This window comes from Ovis canadensis, chromosome 3 (genome assembly GCF_042477335.2).
Source record: "Ovis canadensis isolate MfBH-ARS-UI-01 breed Bighorn chromosome 3, ARS-UI_OviCan_v2, whole genome shotgun sequence".
In the NCBI taxonomy this organism is placed as follows: Eukaryota; Metazoa; Chordata; class Mammalia; order Artiodactyla; family Bovidae; genus Ovis; species Ovis canadensis.
The window spans coordinates 138,998,937-139,018,790 of record NC_091247.1 but is presented as its reverse complement, the minus strand read 5'-3'; the positions used below and the strand labels follow the sequence as shown (position 1 = coordinate 139,018,790).

The following is a 19,854-nucleotide window of genomic DNA, read 5'->3' as shown; positions in this document are numbered from 1 at the left end:
AGATACAATCAGTGCCCATTTTGTTTCCAGTGTCTTTAAGGTACAATTAACTTCAGAGCAACGCCACTTTTGGTCTTTCTCCTCCCACTCAAGATTTCTGGGAAACTTTCCCCCTATTTTTAGCCTCTATTATACCTTTTTAATGAATTTGCATTCCCCGCCATTTTCTTGAAAGGTAACAAACTTTACAATATACCTAAATAATATGGCTGAAAATTTAACTTTTATTATTTTCCTATTTTTAATAAATGCAATAGATATTCATTATATCATAAAAGCAGGGAGCACAAAAAGCATAAAGAAGTTCATTTTCAAACTGCTTACAATCCCATCCCAGGTAAAACTTAATATTCTGGCATATTCCATCTCATCAGTCTTTTCCTATGTATTTTTGAATACAGGTCAGATATTACCATATATACAGTCATATCCAGCTTTCTCAACATAACATTGTATTAAAATTATTTTTCTCCTATCTATAAAAGTCCTCTTTGTAAACACAATTTAAATGGCAGAGCAATATTCTACTATATAGATATCCTACCATTTATTTAAACATCCTCTTAATATCAAATATTGGGTTGGCCAAAAAGTTCATTAGGGTGTCTCTGTAAGATGTTACGAGGAAAAACCAGAACCAACTTTTTGGCCAGCCCGAAATTTACAGGCGAGCTAGTGGGTCAAAGCACAGAAAAATGAATACGCTTTGTTTCCTAGAGTTTCTTCTTGGAGAACGCAGGGAGAAGATACAGGGAGATGGCGAGGGTGGGGGGAGGGGTCCAGGCCAGCAGCGAGATGGAGCGACTCAGAGATCCTGGCCCAGCCGTTCCAGCTCGTTCAGCAGGAAGTCCATATCAGCCCGTGTCAGCGCAGGGTTGGCCACGACCATGCGGAAGAAGTTGCTCCGGGTACCATGGGGCTGGTAGCCAATCATCATGGAACCCTTCCTCACCATGCGCTCCTTGAGGATTGGGGCTACCTGCGGGAGGAGTGGAGGGACCCTCTAGCTGCAGCCTGGGGTCAGGGGAAGGGATGGGTTCCCTGACTCGCATCCCTCTCCACCTAGCTGCCTTCCAGAGAGAGCAACTCACTGCTTGGATTCTGACCGTGGCCCCAGTTTACCTTTCCCACCACACCTGGCCCACTGGACCTTCTCTACCTCCTGCATTCTCCTCCAACTCACCAGTCTCCAAGTTGTCACACAGGCCATTTTCTGCTAAATCCTGACTTTTTGCTGAATCTCAACAACTGCTTTTTCAGTCTAACTTCAAGCCTTCGTCATCCTTGACACCTTCTTCTCCCCTCTCTGAATGCCTGTAACATTTTTTACCTGCACCTGTGACCTAATATATAATTTCCAAGACTGCCTTGAGCACACCAGTTTCAAATAGGTAATGCTTGTTTTCTAAATAAATGACTCCTTAAGGGTGAGATTCCCTGGTGACGCAGGTGGTAAAGAGTCTGCCCACAATGCCGGAGGCCCGAGTTCAATCCCTGTGTCAGGAAGATCCCCTGGAGAGGAAAACGGCAACCCACTCCAGCATTCTTGCCTGGAAAATCCCATGGATGGAGGAGCCTGCAGGGCTACAGTCCATAGGGTGGTTAGAGAGTCAGACACGACTGAGCGACTTCACTTTAAGGGCGAGAATATTCTTGTCCTTTTGACCATCTGCCAGCGCTAGTACCAGTCTAACCCTAGGGGCCAGGACATATCTCCTGGCCTGACAGGGTTGTTCTGTACCCAGCATCAGTGAGAACTTCTGAGACCTTTCTGCCTCACTCAGCTCCCAGAACACCCCACAGAGCCAATCTATGTACTGCTGACTGGTGACTTCTGTAATGTCCCTCTCTGTCTTCTTCTTACTTTATAGAAGCATACCTTATCCTCCATCCCCCAGGCTCACGGAAGTGGGGACAAGCGGGTGTCATCTTCTGGTTCACTGTCCCCACATCAGAGCGAGACTAGCAAAGGTAGCTGCCATGCTGCTCAGAGCCAGCAGGGGGCGGAAACGCACCAGCTGCACTGGTTAACCAGAGCAGGGAGAAAGCCTACCTTAGACAGCCTTTCACTGTAATCTGGACTCTCCTTCTTCCCCCGCAGGCTGGGGGGCACGAACCAGAAACACACGTTGACAAATTCAGGCTGGGAGGAATGAACAGGGGGAAGGTGTGAGCAGAGGAAGAGGGGCCGTTCCCCTCTCACCACCCCTCTTCTCCCATCAGGGTTTTGCGTGAGACACCGGCTGGGGGCAGGGGGCCGGAGGATGCAGAAGAGCACAAGGTGGGTCGTACCTCCATGACCAACTCAAATCCCTCCCGCTTCTTCAGCTCCTCCACCAGGTACCTGTGATCAGAGAGTGAGAAATCATGCAGGGAGGAGGAGAGGCAGAGATACAGAAACAGAAGCGACCCAGAGTGAACCAAAGGGGTGCAGCCCAGCAAAGGGGTGCAGGGCTGTAGCGCCCACTCCTACCGGGCAAGGGCAAAGGCCTGGTCCACACGGCGCTGCAGCCCCTGCCCGCCCTGTGCCTTCCACATGAGCCACAGCTTCAGACAGTCCACACGCCGGCCACACTGCACCGCCTTGTCTCCGGTGTCCAGAGCCACGTCGTAGAACTTGTCCTGCTGGAAGAGGTAGCTGGCCTGGGACCCGTGACAGCGCTTGAGCAGGTTCTGCAGAGGGTAGGGGGGGACAGTCAGACTCCCCCCGCCACTGAGCTTCCCTCCAGGGCTGCACTGGGTGACTTCTTAGCTCAGTCCATGTGTTTCTTTCCCTGAAACCAGGCAGCACTGATGGGACAGCTGCCGGCTTACTGAAACCCTTTCTCTGGGTTTTCTTCCAACACTCAAGAGTTCTTCCCAAATGACCCGGAATCCCTCTGATTAAAACTTTTGTTGGGAAGTTTTTCCTTTGCCTGAAGACAGGGGGAGTGAGAGAGCCCACTACCAGGGATTAGGGTGGTCACAGATAATCAGCTTCAGATGGGATGCTAAGGAGAACATGGAAGGCCTGGAGCTCCCCTCAGGTGAGACAGAAGAGGAAACAGAGGTTCAGGGCCAGAGGCGGGGCCAGAGCAGGGGCGGGGCAGACCCACCGAGGTGTCCCGGAGAAGAAGAGCTGAGCACTGCAGGCCTGTGGAGAGGAGCTTGTGGGGATTCCAGGCCACCGAGTCAGCCCTGGGGTGGGCAGAGCAAAGCGGGGTCAGCCAGCTCCCAGTTAAGCTGCCCAACTAGAGCCTCCCCACCCTTTCCAGATCTCCAGTAAAAGGGACTTTAGTCTCACCTCAGCCCAGAGGAGAATTCCCAAATCTGATGTCTAACATCCCAGCCCCAATCAATCATCTCTCCCACGTCCCTCCCACCAGCCTCCTTCCCCTATTCCCATCTGAGCTCCCCGGCCCAAGAGTGTTCTCTGTTCCAAGGATTTGAAGGGTGAGAGTCAGGGTGTAGGGGGCCATATGCACCTCTGGATGCCAGCCAGGAGATGTCTGTGTGTCTGCGACAGCAGGACGCTCCCACCCCAGGCAGCCTGTGGAGCGGAAGGAACAACATGGGCCTGGGCCTTGGCTCAGCCCACCCCATCCTCAGCCCCGTCCCAACTCACGTCCACATGCAGCCACAGCCCGTGATGCTGGCACACATCCGCGATTGCCTCCAGGGGGTCAAAGGCCCCCAGCACTGTGGTACCAGAGGTGGCACTGACCAGGAATGGCACGGCGCCCTGTGGCAAAAATGAAGAGGGAGCCACCCAGAGCCTGGCGCCGAGCTCTAGGAACTCTTCACAGGCCTGACCTGGGCCCTGGCAACCTTACTATGTGTTACCGCCCCCTTTTAATTTGCAAGTGAGGACGCTAGGGTTCAGAGGTGTTAAGAAACTTGCCCCCCCCACCCCCAGCTGCAACTCCAGAGATGGAATTCAAACCGAGGTCTGTCTAATAGTCTATCTCCAAAGCTTATACTTTTTCAAAAAAGTTGAATGTCTTACAGGAAGATCAAAATACTATTTTAAATATTCTAATAGGATAAAATTTCTGTGGAAATTGAATTAGTATTTAAAAAAACTGCTACAAAGAAAAGGGCAGGCCCGGATGGCTCCACTGATGAGTTCCACAAAACATTTAAGAAAGAACTGATACAAGCTCTTCATTAACTTACAAAAAAACAGAAGAGGGGGGAACACTTCTGAATTCATCCTATGAAATGGGTTTTACCCTGATACCAAAACCAACAAAATATCACTAGAAAAATATAGAATATATCTCTTCTAAATAAAGACATAAAAATCTACAAAACACCAGCAAGCCCAAATCAGCAACACAGAAAAAGAATCAAGCACCATGACAAAGTGGGATTTGTCCCAAGAGTGCAAGTTTGGTTTAACATCCCAAAATCAATTAATATAATATATCCTATCAATACAATAAAGGAAAAAAAAAACATATCTCAATGTGGTATAGTGATCATTTCAGTAGACATACAGACACATTTGACAAAATCCTCACGATAAAAACATTCAGAAAAATAAAAAAGGATCTGAAGGGAATGTTCTTAACCTGATAAAGGGCAACTACAAAAAACCCACAGCTAACATCATACTCAGTGGTGAAAGACTGAAAGCCTTCCCCCTAAGACCAGGAACAAGATAAGAATGTTCACTCTCCTCATTTCTATTCAACACTGTGCTGAGGTTCTAGCAGGGCAATTAGGTTTAAAAAAATTTAAAAATAAGAGGTATCCAGGGACTTTCCTGGTATTGCAGTGGATAAGAATCCGCCTTCCAATGCAGGGGACACGGGTTCAATCCCTGGCCCAGGAACTAAGATCCCAGATGCCACAGGCACCGAAGTCAGTGCACTGTAACTACTGACCCGCCGAGCCCACACGCTCTACAGCTCCTGTGCCACAACTAGGGGGAACCCTCGAACCGCAACAAAGACCTGACACAGCCGAAAAATAAACGCGTGTTAATGCCAATCTTGTCTAGTTTGTGATTAAAGAGAAAATTAAGTTTTTTTTTTAATAAGAGGCATCCATATTAAAAAGGAAAAAAGCAAATTATCTGTATTTACAGATCACATATTATATCTAGAAAATCCTAAGGAACCCATTAAAAAGACTGAGAATTAATAAATGAGTTTAACAGATTTGCAGAGTACAAAATCAATATTCAAAAATCAGTTGTAGTTTTACACGAGAAACGAACAATCAAAAATGGAAACAAGAAAATTTCATTTATAAGAACACTGAAAATAATAAAATACTTAGGAATAAATTCAACAAAAGAAATGCAGAACAGATACTGTGAAAAGCACAAAGCACTGTTGGAAAGAAATCAAAGAAGACCTAAGTAAACAGAGGCATTCCATGTTCATGGATCCACAAATTGAACACATCCCTATCAAAATCCCAACTGGTTTCTTTGCAGAAATTGACAGCTGAGCCTAAAATTCAAGTGGAAATTTTAGGGACCTAGAAAGCCAAAACCATCCTGGAAAAGAACAAAGTTGGAGGACTCACAAACGCTGATTTCAAAATTCACTACAGAGCCACATTAAGACAGTGTGGTCAATAGGATAGCCATGCAGATCAATGGCATAGACTGAGAGTCTAGAAATAAATCCTCACACTTAAACACTCTTTGGGTTTTAACAAGGATCCCAAGACAAGTTGCTGGGGAAAAACAGACATTTTCAAAACCTGGTGCTGCATACTGTTTACAATAGCCAAGACACGGAAGCAACCTAAATGTCCATCGACAGAGGAATGGATAAAGAAGACGTGGTGCACGTATACAGTGGAATATTACTCAGCCATAAAAAGAATGAAATAATGCCACTGGCAACAACATGGATGGACCCAGAGATTGTCATACGGAATGAAGTAAGTCAGACAGAGAAGAAGAAATACCCTATGACATCCCTTCTATGAGGAGTCTAAAAAGAGATGATACAAATAAACTTACAGAACAGAAAGAGACTCACAGACTTGGAGAACAAACTTATGATTGCTGGGGATGGGGAAAGGAGGATGAGAGAGTTTGGGATGGACATGTGCACACAGCTATATTTAAAACGGAAAACCAACAAGGACCAACTGAACTCTGCTTAATGCTAAGTGGCGGCATGGACACGGGAGGAGTTTGGGGGAGAATGGATACATGTATCTGTAAGGCTAAATCCCTTTGCTATTCACCTGAAACTATCACATCATTGTTAACTGGCTATACCCCAACACAAAATAAAGTTTAAGAAAAAATGGTGCTGCAACTATTTGCATGTGGTGATATAAACATATTTTTAAAATTTATACTTAAGTACACAGTTGAGGCATTTTCATGTGCTTTACATACCATTAATTTCAGCCTTATAACAACTCCGTGATCAGTTCTATATCATGCTCATTTTGCAAAGGAAGAAACTGACACATATACACCATAATTTATCTACTGATGAATACTAAAATGTTTCTTAAAATTTTACACTTCGCCCCAGTGCACACAATTCTAAGCACTTTGTAATGAAAATTTATGGGCTAATCCTAGTAGTAGGACTCTGAGTCAGTGGATAGATACATTTAAAAATGGTATAGACAGTGCTCAAATGCCCTCTAAGATGGCTGCAGTATCTCTGTGTCCCCCAGGTGAAGGGGCCTCCACGTCTCCCATCACTCCAAGTCCACGCTGCTCGCCCTGCACAGACCCTCCCAGCTCACAGAAACCTTCTGTGCTACCCTCCAGGTCCCCAGCATCCCCCCTGCAGTGCTCCCTGCGACTCTACTCAGGGACTCAGTTCTGCCCTTGTCCCAGGGTCTGATCCTGCTCGTGGGTCTTGGCAGGACTGGGATCACCTGTGAGGGAGGGGTCACTTCAGCCCGCCCAGGAAGACAAGCATAGAGTGCAGGGGGAGGGGGGAGGGGCACCTTGAGTAGGTCCAGTCAAAGACCCTCCGAGAAAGGAGCAGAGGGGCCCCACTCCACTGGCCCAGGGCCTCTCACTCACTCACCTCGGCCTTGGCCAAGCTGATCTGCCTCTCCAGATCCTCAGGGATCATTTTCCCTCTGGAAGAGAAAACAGTGGGTAGAGAAGTAATAGATTCTCTAGGCTAGGTGGCAGAACTTTCAAGAGCAGGGTAACATGTGGTTAGCAATGGGGAGGCCACAATGTTGATTTTTCCCTAAGAGGGGTAAACAGATCTCAGGGGACAGGGCGGAGATTCTAGCAGGCACTGGCAGACAGAAGAGGCAACTCGGAGGGAAGAGAGCAGGGAGAGAAGTCCGCCGCGGCGTGGGCCCAAGGCCAGAGCCTCTGGCAAGGGGAAGACATGTTGTGCCAGGCTGGGCCTGAGCCACGCAGACAGAAGGACCTTCACCTCTCATCTGCCTCGACCACTCGGACACTGTCGGTGCCAAGTCCCAGAAAAGCGGCTCCTTTCTTGATGGAGTAATGACACTGTGGGGGAGGGAAGAGGGCAGGGAGGGTAGGGAGGAAAGGGACTGGTTAAAAATGGCTGGGACCCTGTAGACCAGGGCTTCTCAAACACTCACATGCCTGCAAATCACCAGTGTGTCTGGTAAAGAGGCAGATTCACATTCAGTAGGTCTGCACAGGGGCCCAAGGCTCGGCATTTCTAACAAGCTCCCAAGTGATACTCATTTCCCTGGTGGCTCAGTGGCAAAGAATATGCCTGCAGTGCAGGAGACACGGGTTCGACCCCTGCGTGGGAAAGCTCCCCTGGAGAAGGAAATGGCAACCCAGTCCAGTATTCTTGCCTGAAAAATCCCACGGACAGAGGAGCCTGGCGGGCTACAGTCCGCAGGGCTGCAAAGAGTCAGACACGACTTAGTGACTAAACAACCAGAAGTGACAGTGATGCCACTGGTCCATGGACCACACTCTCAGACTGTGTGCACGGCACTGGACGCCGCTCCGCTACCCCAGACAGCAGGCAAGGTGAACAGGGCCCTCACACAGCCCCTTTGGTTGGAAGGAAGCACATCCACCTAGAGGGGAGGCCAGCCTCAGAGGAGAAGGGTCTGGGCAGGCTGAGTTGCGGGTCCCGGACTCAGCTGGCTGGAGATTAGAACCGGGAGCCCAGGGTAGGCCTGTGCCGCTTCCCACCTCTTTCGATGTGAAGAGGGCCAGGGGCGGCAGTGCCCGGAGGCCCCTCTGTTTGCAGTCTGGGTATCGCTGATAGCGGGCCAGGTTCACAGCATACATGTTGGAGATGGAGCCACCTGTCACAGGGAAGGAAGGGGTGGTGGCAAGAGGGAGTGGCAGTGGGTCAAAACTGGAGCTTGGCTCTCCTGAACTCTCCACCCAGAAGCACAAGTGACTGGCTACCTGGCCATGGGTTCCGAGGATTTGACAAATGGCATGCTAGTGACCCAGGATGGCAGCATCTGCAGATCTCCTGATCACCCCGCTCCTCACCCTGGGCCCATCCAGGAGCCTCCCTCCACCCCCCGCCAGGACGGCAGGAACCAATCCCGTGGACTGTTTGGCAAACACAAGGATACAGGAGACTGGGCAGCTTCTCTCTGGTTTGGCCCAAGCCCAGTTGGAGAAGAAACAAAGGAGAATCACCCCTCCTGGCCAGCCCAGAGAAAGAGGATGGCGGGGGAGGAGGAACTCTCGAAAAGGCCCCCTCCTCTTCACATACCAGGACAGAAGACCCCGTCCCCAGAGCTCCAGCCCACCAGGGCCCGGAGTTTCTTCAGCACCTCCTCCTCCATGAGGACAAACACAGGGGCGATTTCGTATGTGTACCTGCCAGGGGAGGGAATGATGAGAATGGGAAAGAGACTGGGAGGGACCCTCAGAGGAGTGGAGAGTGTGAGTGAAAGGAGGGGCTGAAGAGACAACTGGCTTGGTGACAAAGAACCAGGAAAGAAAGAATGAGAAAACACTGGAGCCGGGATACAAGAGAAAGTTTGGGAAAGGAAACCCGAAGCGCAGGAGGGGAAAGCCAGCAGAGATTCCCCGAAAAGAGGGGGCAGACACCATTCTCCTATCCTGCTCCTGGGGTCTGTCTCCCGCAAACCCAAATCCTTTGTGGGGTAGAGGGTGGGGGTCCTGGGATGGCTCACTGGCTGGTGTTGAGGCTCTCTGTGACAATGCGCCCGGCCAGGGCATGGGGATCCAACCCTGAGAAGAGCTGGTTGAAGAAACGAGGGTGACCTGGAGAAGGGGGACGCAGGCTCAGAGTGGAGCTGGGCACAAATTCCAGACACACCTCCCCCAAGCCCCAGACGCACAGGTCTTCACGCTGTATCGGATCACGGCCCGGCAGTGCTCCAGGATCTGCTCCTGTGACTCGCCCTCGTGCCGCAGCTCCAAGTCCAGCAGCTGCTTCAGCTCCTCGGGCTCCTTCCACTCACAGACCTAGGAGAGCACCACAGGAGACTCCGGGGCCACCGAGGCACCCAACTGACTGGCTGCCTAAACCACATCTCAACAGACAACAGACACCACAAACTGGCACTCAACACCAGTTTGGAATGTTTTTCAAGCAGCACATGAACAAAGGTAAATAAACAGAATCTGATCCAGTATGCAATCTCTGAGGTACACAGTGAGGCGGTGATGGGTTCTGGGGAGAAGCCTGGACAGAGAAGGAAAGTTCTGAGTCAGGTTTGATGGACAGGAAGAGGAGGGAGAAAAGACCCACCTTCTCAGAGGCACTGGTCCCTTTTCGAATAACCTCATCCACCACAATCCCAAACACATCCTGGAGCAAGGCTTCTGCAGCCACAGGGTCCCCATCAAGGGAGAGGAACGGTTGAGAGTCAGCCATCAGGAGAAAATCTGTGAGCAGAGCAGGAGTTATTCCCTACTCAGCCTGTGGACCCCACCCAGACCTAACCAGTGAGACCTAACCTAACCCATTCCTCAACTCCAGAATGGGCCTAAGGCCCAGCCTTCACTGTACAGATAACGGCAAGTGAGAGCGTCCAGGGAGAGAGTCAGCAGAGATGGGCGAGAAAGAAAAAGGAAGTTAGTGCTAAGCAGGTAGAATCCAGTGGCCCCTGTTCACCAAAGGCAAAGGTGGGAAGCTTACCTTTCTGCTCAGGTCTCCGTCCAGATAAACTGGAGGCAGGGGACACAGTCGGCTTTTTAGAGTGTTAGGACCAGCGCAGCAGAGGGGGCAAGGTATAGGCAGCAGTCACATGACCGTGACATCACTCTCATGACCCTTGCCCTAAAGATTTGGGACAGGGCCAGCAGGTTGAGATAAGTTTCCTGAATAATCGTTAGCTGACACGATGAAGGGAGGAGAGAAGATATAAGGCAGAAACACCTCCACTTCAGGCTGGAGGGGAGCAGAGAGGAGAACCAGCAGGACATCGGACTTCCCACCGAGAACCAAAGGGCCTGGAGAGGGGATAAGAGAGAGGGCTGCTCAGCTAAGAGATAAGGGCAGGGAATAGGGCAGAGGCAGGAAACTGTAGCTGCTGACCCTAGAGGCTGAGATGGGGAGCGACCTGGAGCAAGACTAGGGAGGTAAAATGGTTTAGGCAGGCCTCAGATGTGGCTCAACCAGTAAAGAATCCGCCTGTAGTGCTGAAGACCTGGGTTCTAATCCCTGGGTTGGGAAGATCCCAAGGAGAAGGGAACGCCTACCCACTCCAGTATTTTGGCCTGGAGAATTCCATGGACTGTAGAGTCCATGGGGTCGCCAAGAGTCAGACACGACTGAGCGATTTTCACTTTCAGAGGCCAATCTCTTTGCATCCCAACCCCTGGAGTCTTCTCAGAACTGTCCTGATTTCTAAAGCCCTCTCCTATGAAGAGAAGGAAGAAAGAAGGTCACACTGAGGGTAGCAGTTCGATAAACTGTACCTTGCAGGCTGAGCCGCTCAACAGGGAGTGGCTGTCTAAAGTGAGCACCAACTGTGTTCACACCTGGGTGCGGGGGGAGGGGGCACCGTCTAGATGCTGATCCCCAGGCCACTCAGGAGAAGAGGAGACGGATGAAGGCTGAAGACAGGGGAAGATCTGCAGGGGAACTGGGGCTGTGTCTTGAAGGAGGACAGGAGGCACGCAGGGCCAGGGAAGGAAGGCCACGAGCTGACACTGGGGGTGAGTGTGCTGATTCTTGGGTCCGTGAAGGCACCTGGCCACTGGAAAGATCTGCAGGGACATCATGGGGAGAAAGGCGAGGAGGGCAGGGCTGTACGCATTATGGACAGCCTTGAGTACCAGCCAGGCCAGGAATCTAGATTTTATCTGCAGAAAATGGAAAGCCATTGAAAGATTTCGTGATGAAAACGATGCACTCAGAAGACCAGAGTATAGCAGCCGGATGTGGAAGAATGAAAAGGCCACTGGTGCAAGCCAGGAAAGAGTGACCCACATGTGAACAAGGGAGGTGTGTGTAGGAAAAGACAGGTAGAGGAGCATGCAGGCTTAACCACTTGCCGGTTTACGCTCAATTTAACACTTATGGAATCTACATGGGAGGGGAGGGAAGGGTCAAAAATGACCCTGGGGCTTCAAGCCACAGGAAAAAGAAGAGTGCCCCTAAAAAAAATAGGGATGCGCAAAGCAGAAGCTAGATAGAAAGCAAAATTGTTATTTCTTGGAAATACTCATCCAAGTGGAGGGGACAGGGGCTACAAACACTCATTTGGGAGGAAGTCCGGTTCAGCGCTCTGGTGAGATGTGAGAGAAAAGCACCCTTGGGAGCTGGGGTATAACCGAAGCCTGGTGATGGGCTCCATTCCGCCTGGGGAGAGAATGCTCAGAGACATGGCCAAGGAGAGAGCGGCAAAACCAAGGCCTAGGGAACCCCCAAATGAGGAGGCAAGAGGATCCAGAAAACATGGAAAGGAGGAATCAACCTCAAAGTGGACTGATCTGACATAATCCACTGTCAGAAGCCACTGGACCCCAAGGAACCAGCGGTCCTATGCTTAGACTTCTCCCCAGTAGATTGGGTTTGGGTAAACCAGAGGAGCTGGCCAGCCTTGAGAACGAGACACTCGATCCTTCATCAGCGCTCACTCTGGTTCCCCTGATGGGGCGTTTTAGGTGCAGAGGCTAGTAAAAATCGGCACCATAGAAGTATTCACCACATGCCTCACTCTGAACATAACATGCATTAGTCTAATCTTCACAATCATCGAGGGTAAGTTTATGACCCACATTTAAAGATGAGGAAATGAGGCAGGGGAGGGATAAATTGTGAGGTTGGGACTGACATATACACACTGCTATATACAAAATAGATGACTAACAAGTACCTTCTCTATAGCACAGAGAACTCTATTCATACTCTCTAACGGCCTACATGGGAAAAAGAATCCTATTTTTTTAAAAAAGAGTGAATATATGTATATGTATAAGATTCACTTCACCGTACACCTGAAGTTAGGGCTTTCCTGGTGGCTCAGATGGTAAAGAATCTGCCTGCAATGCAGGAGTCCCAGGTTCAATCCCTGGGTGGGGAATATCCCTTGAAGAAGAGAATGGCAACCTACTCCAGTATTCTTGCTTGAAGAACTGGAAGAAAAGCTATGACAAACCTAGAGAGCATATTAAAAAGCAAAGACATTACTTTATCAATAAAGGTCCATCTAGTTAAAGCTATGATTTTTCCAGGAGTCATGTATGGATGTGAGAACTGGACCATACAGAAAGCTGAGTGCTGAAAAATTGATGCTTTTGAACTGTGGTGTTGGAGAAGACTCTTGAGAGTCCCTTGGATAGCCAGGAGATCCAACCAGTCCATCCTAAAGGAAATCAGTCCTGAATATTCATTGGAAGGACTGATGCTGAAGCTGAAGCTCTAGTACTTTGGCCACCTGATGTAAAGAACTGACTTATTGAAAAAGACCCTGATTCTGGGAAAGATTGAAGGCAGGAGGAGAAGGGGACGACAGAGGATGAGATGATTGGATAGCATCACCGAGGGACATGAGTTTGAGCAAGCTCTGGGAGCTGGTGGTGGACACGGAAGCCTGGTGTGCTGCAGTCCATGGGGTCGCAAAGAGTCAGACATGACTGAGCAAATGAACTAAACACCTGAAATTAACACAACATTATAAACAAACTACACTCCAATAAAAAAATTTTTATTAAAAAATGAGGTAACAGATTTCAGAGACAGTATGGATATAACCTGTCCAGGTCACACAGCCAGCATGTGTCTTGAGTTGGGTCTGGACTTTGAAGCCCCCATCCTAATTTACCACGTTCCACAGTCTCACACAGGGCTCCCTCAGCCAGAGCTTGCTGTGGTGCAAACACCTCTGGGCCAGGAGTGAGGACACCTCAGGGCCTGTTTCTATGAAATAAGGGCTTCAAAGAGAGAACCGCCAAGACATCTGCTGGTGTTGATCAGCTCGAGTCATTGGATACAACAAGCAGACCAGTAGGACAAAAAACAGGAGGGAACAGCTGGTGAAGAAAGGGAGACCCCGGCCTGGACGGGGGCTCTTTCCAAAGCTCTGAAGAGAGGTCTGCATGGAAGATGTGGCTGTGTCCACCCGGCCCCTTCTGTATCCATCTGACCAAAGTCACTGCTCAGAAATGAAAGGTGGGTGCTTCCCTGGTGATTCAGTGGTAAAGAATCTGCCTGCCAATGCAGGAGACACTGGTTTGATCCCTGATCCAGGAAGATCCCACATGCCTCAGAGCAACTAAGCCCATGTGCCACAACCACTGAGCCTGCGCTTTAGAGCCCAGAACTGCAACCGAGGAAGCCCCATGTGCTAGAGCCTGTGGCAACAAGAGAAGCCACTGCAATGAGCAGCCGAGCGCTGCAACTAGAGACCAGCCCTCCCTTGCCGCAACTAGACAAAAGCCTGCACCACAATGAAGACCCAGCACAGTCAAAAATAAAAAATAAATTAAAAAAAGGTTTTAAAAAAGAAATGAAAGGTTGAGGCGAGGGCTCTGAACACCCAGTCTCCTCCAGGGGTAATGGGGAGATGAGGCATCCATACCCTCACACTCCATACAGAATCCTGTCTTGGGGACCCAAGGAAGGAAACAGCCCTTGCACACACACAGTCTTCTTTTTAAAAAGCAACGGTGGGGAGGAGTGGTGAAGTAAGAGGGACATTAACCCCTAAAATAGAATAACAAAGCCAAGAAACAAGAATAAACTTAGGGAGGGAGCTTTCACCCCTAGCTGAGAAGATGCTGCAAGGGCCGAGCAGGGTTCATTTGAAAACCGACAAGTTTTTCTGACTTCACGGGATCTCCAGTTCATAAATTCCTCCAACCACAGACTCCTTTGTATCTTTCTTCCTTTATTTACACAGCCCGGGGAGCACAGTCTGCTGCTTCAACCACCCTTTGTCCAAAATCCTCAACTCCCTAGCCCTAATGTCCTTCCACCAAACTCACCTGGCAGGATCCCACTCCAGCTGGCCGGTCCTTCTCTTACCAAATCCACCTGGACTGTGGATTCTGCTAGTGAAAAACCACCTCAACATTCAAATTGGTTTTGCTATAAATTCATGGTCTCTGTGCTCATTCCAATTAAACGTGGCAGATTAAACACATATGTTTACCACTACTCCTTCCTGAAACCCCACTAAAATTACATCAGTGGAATTTTAAATCCTGAAGAATAAAACAAATGAGAGACAGGAGGTGAGGGATGTCAATAACTGTAGAGGAGAGAACGCAGATGAGAAGTGGTAACTGGTTCAGCAAATAGCAGAAAGTCAAAGTCTGTCTGTAGGGGGCTATGCCAGAGGGATATAAACTGATTCTTAGGGAAAAGGCCCAGAAAGGCTCAGGAATTTACAACGCTAGGTATCCTGGAAGACAGGACGGAGAAGCACAACTGAAAATATGAAAATTAGATGAAAATTTCTAAAAGGAACATTTAGACCCCCACTCTCCTCCCCTGCGCATTCAGCCAAGTGACTCCCCTCTCCTCCACCTGATTCCAAAGAAGCAGGAAGTAGAGAAACTGAAAGTCTGGGACGTAAGGATGTCAAGCACAGCAGGAGGTGAGGATGAAGCTGTAATGAATACGGGAAGATTAGGAGGAAGCAACCTACCGCGTCAACTCCTTTCTCCCAACCAATGTTCAGAATCAGCGGCCAGAGGTAAAGCTTCCAGGAGACTACAGTGTTCCCTCTCTGGAGACACCGACCTCAGTGAGACTCTTCTTTCAGTCCTTGACCAATCACCTAGTCAATGACGCCCACACGTCAATAAATACATCCTCTATGCACTTGGGCCTTCCAATATGCCTTAGTGCCTACTCTTAAATGAGAGCAGACACAGTCCGGGGCTACAGGACATTTGAGCAAAGCCCCTAATGTGAACCACAGAGGCAAAAACAGACAAATGGGAAAAAAGGCATTTGGTAGAAGAGGAGAAACCCAGGAAGCAGAAGAAAACGGAAGATATTGAATCCATTAAGAACAAACAGATTGCTGTCATATGTACTCAGAGAAGCAGAAGCTCTAGAGTTTTAAAACTATGACAACTGAAATGACAAAGTCAAGAAAATCACACAGAAGATAAAATATAAAGAGATGGACAGTAAAAGAGAAAAGAACTTTAGAAGATCAATCCAAAAGTCTCAAGAGTCAACTAACAAGTTATAGGAAGAGAAGGGGCGGGGCGGGGGAGGAGGAAAATACTAAAAATTTTTAAAAAGAAAAACTTTATAGAACCGAAGGATAGACCAAAAGGATCCACTGAATGACCAACAGAAAGACAGATTATAATACTGTTTCAGAACAATGGAGGATCCAAGACTTCCAGAGACAAGACTAAACAAACACAGCAAAGCAGGTCGTGGACAAAGGACAGAGAATCAGACCACAGCAAACTTTGCCCAATGCAGGAGAGAGGCGAAGGGAATCCCCAGGACTATGATGAGGGCAGTAACCATCTTCAGAGGCAAAAAGCAGCAGTGACTCTCCTTGACTGAACACACAACACTGCCTGGCAAAATCACTATTCTGCTATTGACAGCTCTACCTCCAAGTCTCTGGAGCTACGATTTCAAAATTTTCCACACCTCTCAAATGACTGACCCATCAATCTTGTCCCTGTTTCCCTCTCACTTCAAATTTCTCATAGCAAATAAAAAGCCATCCAAACTCACTCTTTCTGTCACCTGCACTCTGGAGCCCTCCCTTATTCAGTGTCTGGTATATACACTCCAGGCTTCCCTGGTGGCTCAGCAGTAAAGAATCTCCCTGCCGATGCAGGAGCCGCAGGAGATGTGGGTTTGATCCCTGGGTCGGGAAGATCCCCTGGAGAAGGAAATGGCAACTCACTCCAGTATGCTTGCCTGGGAAAATCCCATGGACAGAGGAGCCTGGCGGGCTACAGTCCATAGGGTCACACAGAGTCAGACGTGACTGAGCAACTGAACACACACACACACACACAGTAACTTTACATTTAACTTTTTGAGGAACTGCTGAAATGTTTTCTAAAGTGGCTACATTGTTTTATATTGCCATGAGAGTTTGCATTTCTCCACATCCTTGCCAGACTTGTTATTGTCTGTCTTTTCAATTACAGCCACCTGCATTTGTAAGCTCAGTAAGCATTGCCAACATCCATAGAAGTGATACCAAATGTATGAAAGAGCCTGTGTTCTCAGCCTCAGTAAGAGTGTGCTGTCAAACTTCTGAATTTTTTAAACCGTAGGAGTAAAAATTACCTTAATATAGTTTTAGTGGAACTCCTGTATTAGTTTTGCTGTGATAAATAATGGATTCAAAACTCCACTGCCTTGAGACTTCCTTGGCAGTCCAGGGGTTAAGACTTGGTGCTTCCACCGCAGGGGTGCCCTAGTTGGGGAACTAAAATCCCCCAGGCCTCATGGCACAGCAAAATGAACAAACAAACATTGCTTTACAACAGAGATTTATTTCTCTTTCATGGCTTACACTGGATTAGCTATAGCTCTGATTCATGTACCTTTATTCCAACATCCAGGCTGAAGGAACAGCCCCTACTGGGGACACAACGTTCTCACTGCAGAGAGGAAAAAAAGCAAAAGGCAGAGAACACCATGCACCAATCCTAAAACTTCAGCTCAGACCTAGCACATGGCACATCTGGTCAAATCCAGTTGACCAAAACAAGCCCTGGGGTGAGTGGGGTAAGGATGTATAATCCTCCCAGAAGTAGGCACTGCAAAGCGCGAGGCGATGGTTGACAACTGCATGACAATCCTCACAACTGGCCACAGGCCCTTAGGATTTTGCATTGTTTCCCCTTAGCCCACATAGCCCACCTCACTCATCTGCTTTACCAACCTGGCCCTGTAGACGGCTGAGTTGGAACCACTGATCTAAAGACTTTCTCTCCTCTTCCTTCATGGATACCCTCTTGATTACCCCTCCCATTTCTTCAACTCTCTTTCCCACTACCCCTTTATCATAGCATTTTACATTGTCTAAACCTTTCACATGTTCCCACCTCCAGCTACCTCCTCTTCTCAACCAACCTTCTTAAAACAGTTAGCTCCACTCCATTTCTTTCCTCTCATACTTTCCTCAGCCCACTACCATGCAGCTTCCACCTTCAAGGCCAACAAGAATGTCCCTGCATCCAAATCTAATAGAGACATATCATCTTTATCCTTCTTGACCCCTCTGGGGCCATTAGATACAGTTTGCATTCCATCTTGAAGTATTTTCTTTCACTGGCTTCCATATGACTACCCCTGGCCACTTCCTTAATTCTCTCTGCCTCTTCGCCTTCCTCTGGCCTCCCTCGAGCGCTGCTCAGGGTTCTGTTCCAGGGCCTCTTTCACTTGTGTTCTGCACCTCTCCCTGGATGCTCATCCGCTCCCAGGCCTACAGGCCGGTGACTCCTCCATCCCAGAGCTCTCTCACCAGCCCAGATCCATGATGCCGCCTGCCTAATTTGGAAGTCTCACAGGACTTCACACTCAAATGGTCCAAAAGTGGGCTCATTATCAGCCTTCTCAAATCTCTTGTCCTCGAGTTCCCTGGTTACATGAATGGTACCATCTTCTGAACCCTAAACGCTAACTGAGTGCCTCCCTCCTCCTCCTTGGTTGACTTTTTTTTTTCCTTTTTATTTAAAAATCTTCAAAGGTTACTTTGTCTTTCTCTCTCATTCAAAACATCAACACAACACTAAAACCTGAATAAAGCTTTTTCTTCTGGGTGATGTTGTAAAATTCTTTTCCTTAAAAGCACTTTAAAAAGCAGTGGTAACTTTACAGCAGAGAAACCTGATGGACACCACTTTATCCAGGTAACTGAGGAATTACATCACCAGTGGTGGGGCAGACAGTCATTGTGGGTCTCCTGACGCAAGGGATGGAAAAGCTCTCAGCATCACTGCTGCCAAAAATGTACCACCTGAATTTAACTATGAGGAAACATATCTAAATTTAGGATCATTCTACAAAACAACATAGCCTGTAATCTTCAGAAATGTCAGTATCATGAAAATCAAAGAAAAACTAAGGAGCTGCTCCAGATTGAAGGAAACTGGAGACATTACAACCAAAAGGAACACGTGATCTTAAATGGGTTCCTGGATAAGGAAGAAAAAAAACTGCCGTAAAGAAAGTCACTGGAAGAACTGGTGGAATCTGTGAATGGCCTGATCACTGCATTGCAGTTATGGAAGAGAATGTTCTTATTCTTTGGAAACATATGCTGAAACATTTAGCAGCAAAGGAGCATAGTATATGCACTTTCTCTCAGTTTAGAAAACAATACTATGTGTACGCACCTACAAGGTTTTTTTTTTAATATAAGAGCTTTATTGAGATATGATTCACATACCACAAAGTTCACCCTTTTCAAATGTACAATTCAGTACTTTTTAGTATAGTTACAAAGTTGCACATGGATCACACTATCAAGAACATTGTCATCATCCCCAAAAGAAACCCCATATCTATTAGCAGTCACTCCCCATGCATTTTTTTAAAAAACTGGAAAAGTCTTCAAAATATTAACTGTGGTTATTTCTAGGTATTGGGATTATAGACGATTTTCATTTTCTTATTTATGTACTTCTATATTTTCATAATTTTCTGTGATAATTCCATTGACTTATGTAATTAAAATAAAGATTATTTTTAAGCAACATAAAAGGAGGAATTGAAGGGGCAACAAAAATTCCAAACTGTATACCAGGCTCAAGGAATGACCCCATTACATCGTGTGGTTTCCTAACTCCTAAAATTCACTCCCATCTAAAAGGTCTCCCAGGTGACCGAGGTAGCCAATACCGCTCATTTCTACTATGCAGCCCAACTGGCTCTGAGAGAGGAACGGGTTCAGCTAGTTCAACAGTGACTGAGTATCTGTTGCCTGGCACTGCCCCAGGTGCTGTGTGGTGTGTCTGCTTTGCTCACTTCAGCTAACAAGTCACGAAGGAGGCCAGTGCCGAAAATTAAGGCATGCTCACTCCCTGGAGAAAGGGAAGGCTGCTTAACTCCACTCACTTGGCCCAGGGCAGCCTTCAAAGAGAAAAACACTCCGACCCTCCTTAAGGTGATAGAGAGCTGGTGGAGGAAAAGACTAATTTGAAAAGGCCAATCTAATCGGTAATCATTAAAACACAACTTGAAAAAGTGATGGGGTGGGCCTGAAGGGAGGGTGTACCAAGGAAGTTGAGGAAGGCTGCTCAGGAGGAAGCCTGCATGAGGGGAAAGGGATTAGGGCACGTGCTTCTTAAAGCACTTTCAGTCAGGTTTATTTACTGTTAGAAAGTGAAAACACTGACCTCTGTGCTGTCTACCTATTACTCCAGACTCAACCCCCACGTTAATAGTGGTTCCAGTTCCTGTGTGTACAGTGTCTTCTGCCCTTCTGAAAGACTGTAAATTCCTGGACGGGGAGAGGTCTATGTCTTATGCTTCTTTAAGTAAACCATGC

At 47.9% G+C, this 19,854-nt stretch overlaps 1 protein-coding gene across 7 annotated transcripts in view; it reads right to left on the bottom strand.

Moving 5' to 3' along the window:
- Nucleotides 1-204: 204 nt before the first annotated feature.
- Nucleotides 205-19,854, bottom strand: part of CSAD (cysteine sulfinic acid decarboxylase) — a 25,426-nt gene continuing 5,776 nt past the window's right edge. For 3 of the 7 annotated variants that reach the window (XM_069584329.1, XM_069584332.1, XM_069584331.1), the window contains 14 exons: nucleotides 9,666-9,802; nucleotides 9,253-9,379; nucleotides 9,085-9,175; nucleotides 8,658-8,764; nucleotides 8,117-8,232; nucleotides 7,368-7,447; nucleotides 7,002-7,056; nucleotides 3,605-3,721; nucleotides 3,465-3,529; nucleotides 3,096-3,177; nucleotides 2,474-2,673; nucleotides 2,293-2,344; nucleotides 2,054-2,143; nucleotides 205-979 (listed from right to left, as the gene is read on the bottom strand). In XM_069584329.1, coding sequence (XP_069440430.1) covers nucleotides 806-979; nucleotides 2,054-2,143; nucleotides 2,293-2,344; nucleotides 2,474-2,673; nucleotides 3,096-3,177; nucleotides 3,465-3,529; nucleotides 3,605-3,721; nucleotides 7,002-7,056; nucleotides 7,368-7,447; nucleotides 8,117-8,232; nucleotides 8,658-8,764; nucleotides 9,085-9,175; nucleotides 9,253-9,379; nucleotides 9,666-9,791 — 1,482 coding nt within the window. In that variant the 5' untranslated portion in view covers nucleotides 9,792-9,802 and the 3' untranslated portion in view covers nucleotides 205-805. Of the gene's footprint in view, nucleotides 980-2,053; nucleotides 2,144-2,292; nucleotides 2,345-2,473; nucleotides 2,674-3,095; nucleotides 3,178-3,464; nucleotides 3,530-3,604; nucleotides 3,722-7,001; nucleotides 7,057-7,367; nucleotides 7,448-8,116; nucleotides 8,233-8,657; nucleotides 8,765-9,084; nucleotides 9,176-9,252; nucleotides 9,380-9,665; nucleotides 9,803-10,055; nucleotides 10,370-10,618; nucleotides 10,780-15,015; nucleotides 15,148-19,854 lie in introns of those variants that run through there. The other 4 variants (XM_069584326.1, XM_069584327.1, XM_069584330.1 and 1 more) reach the window with 3 other exon arrangements.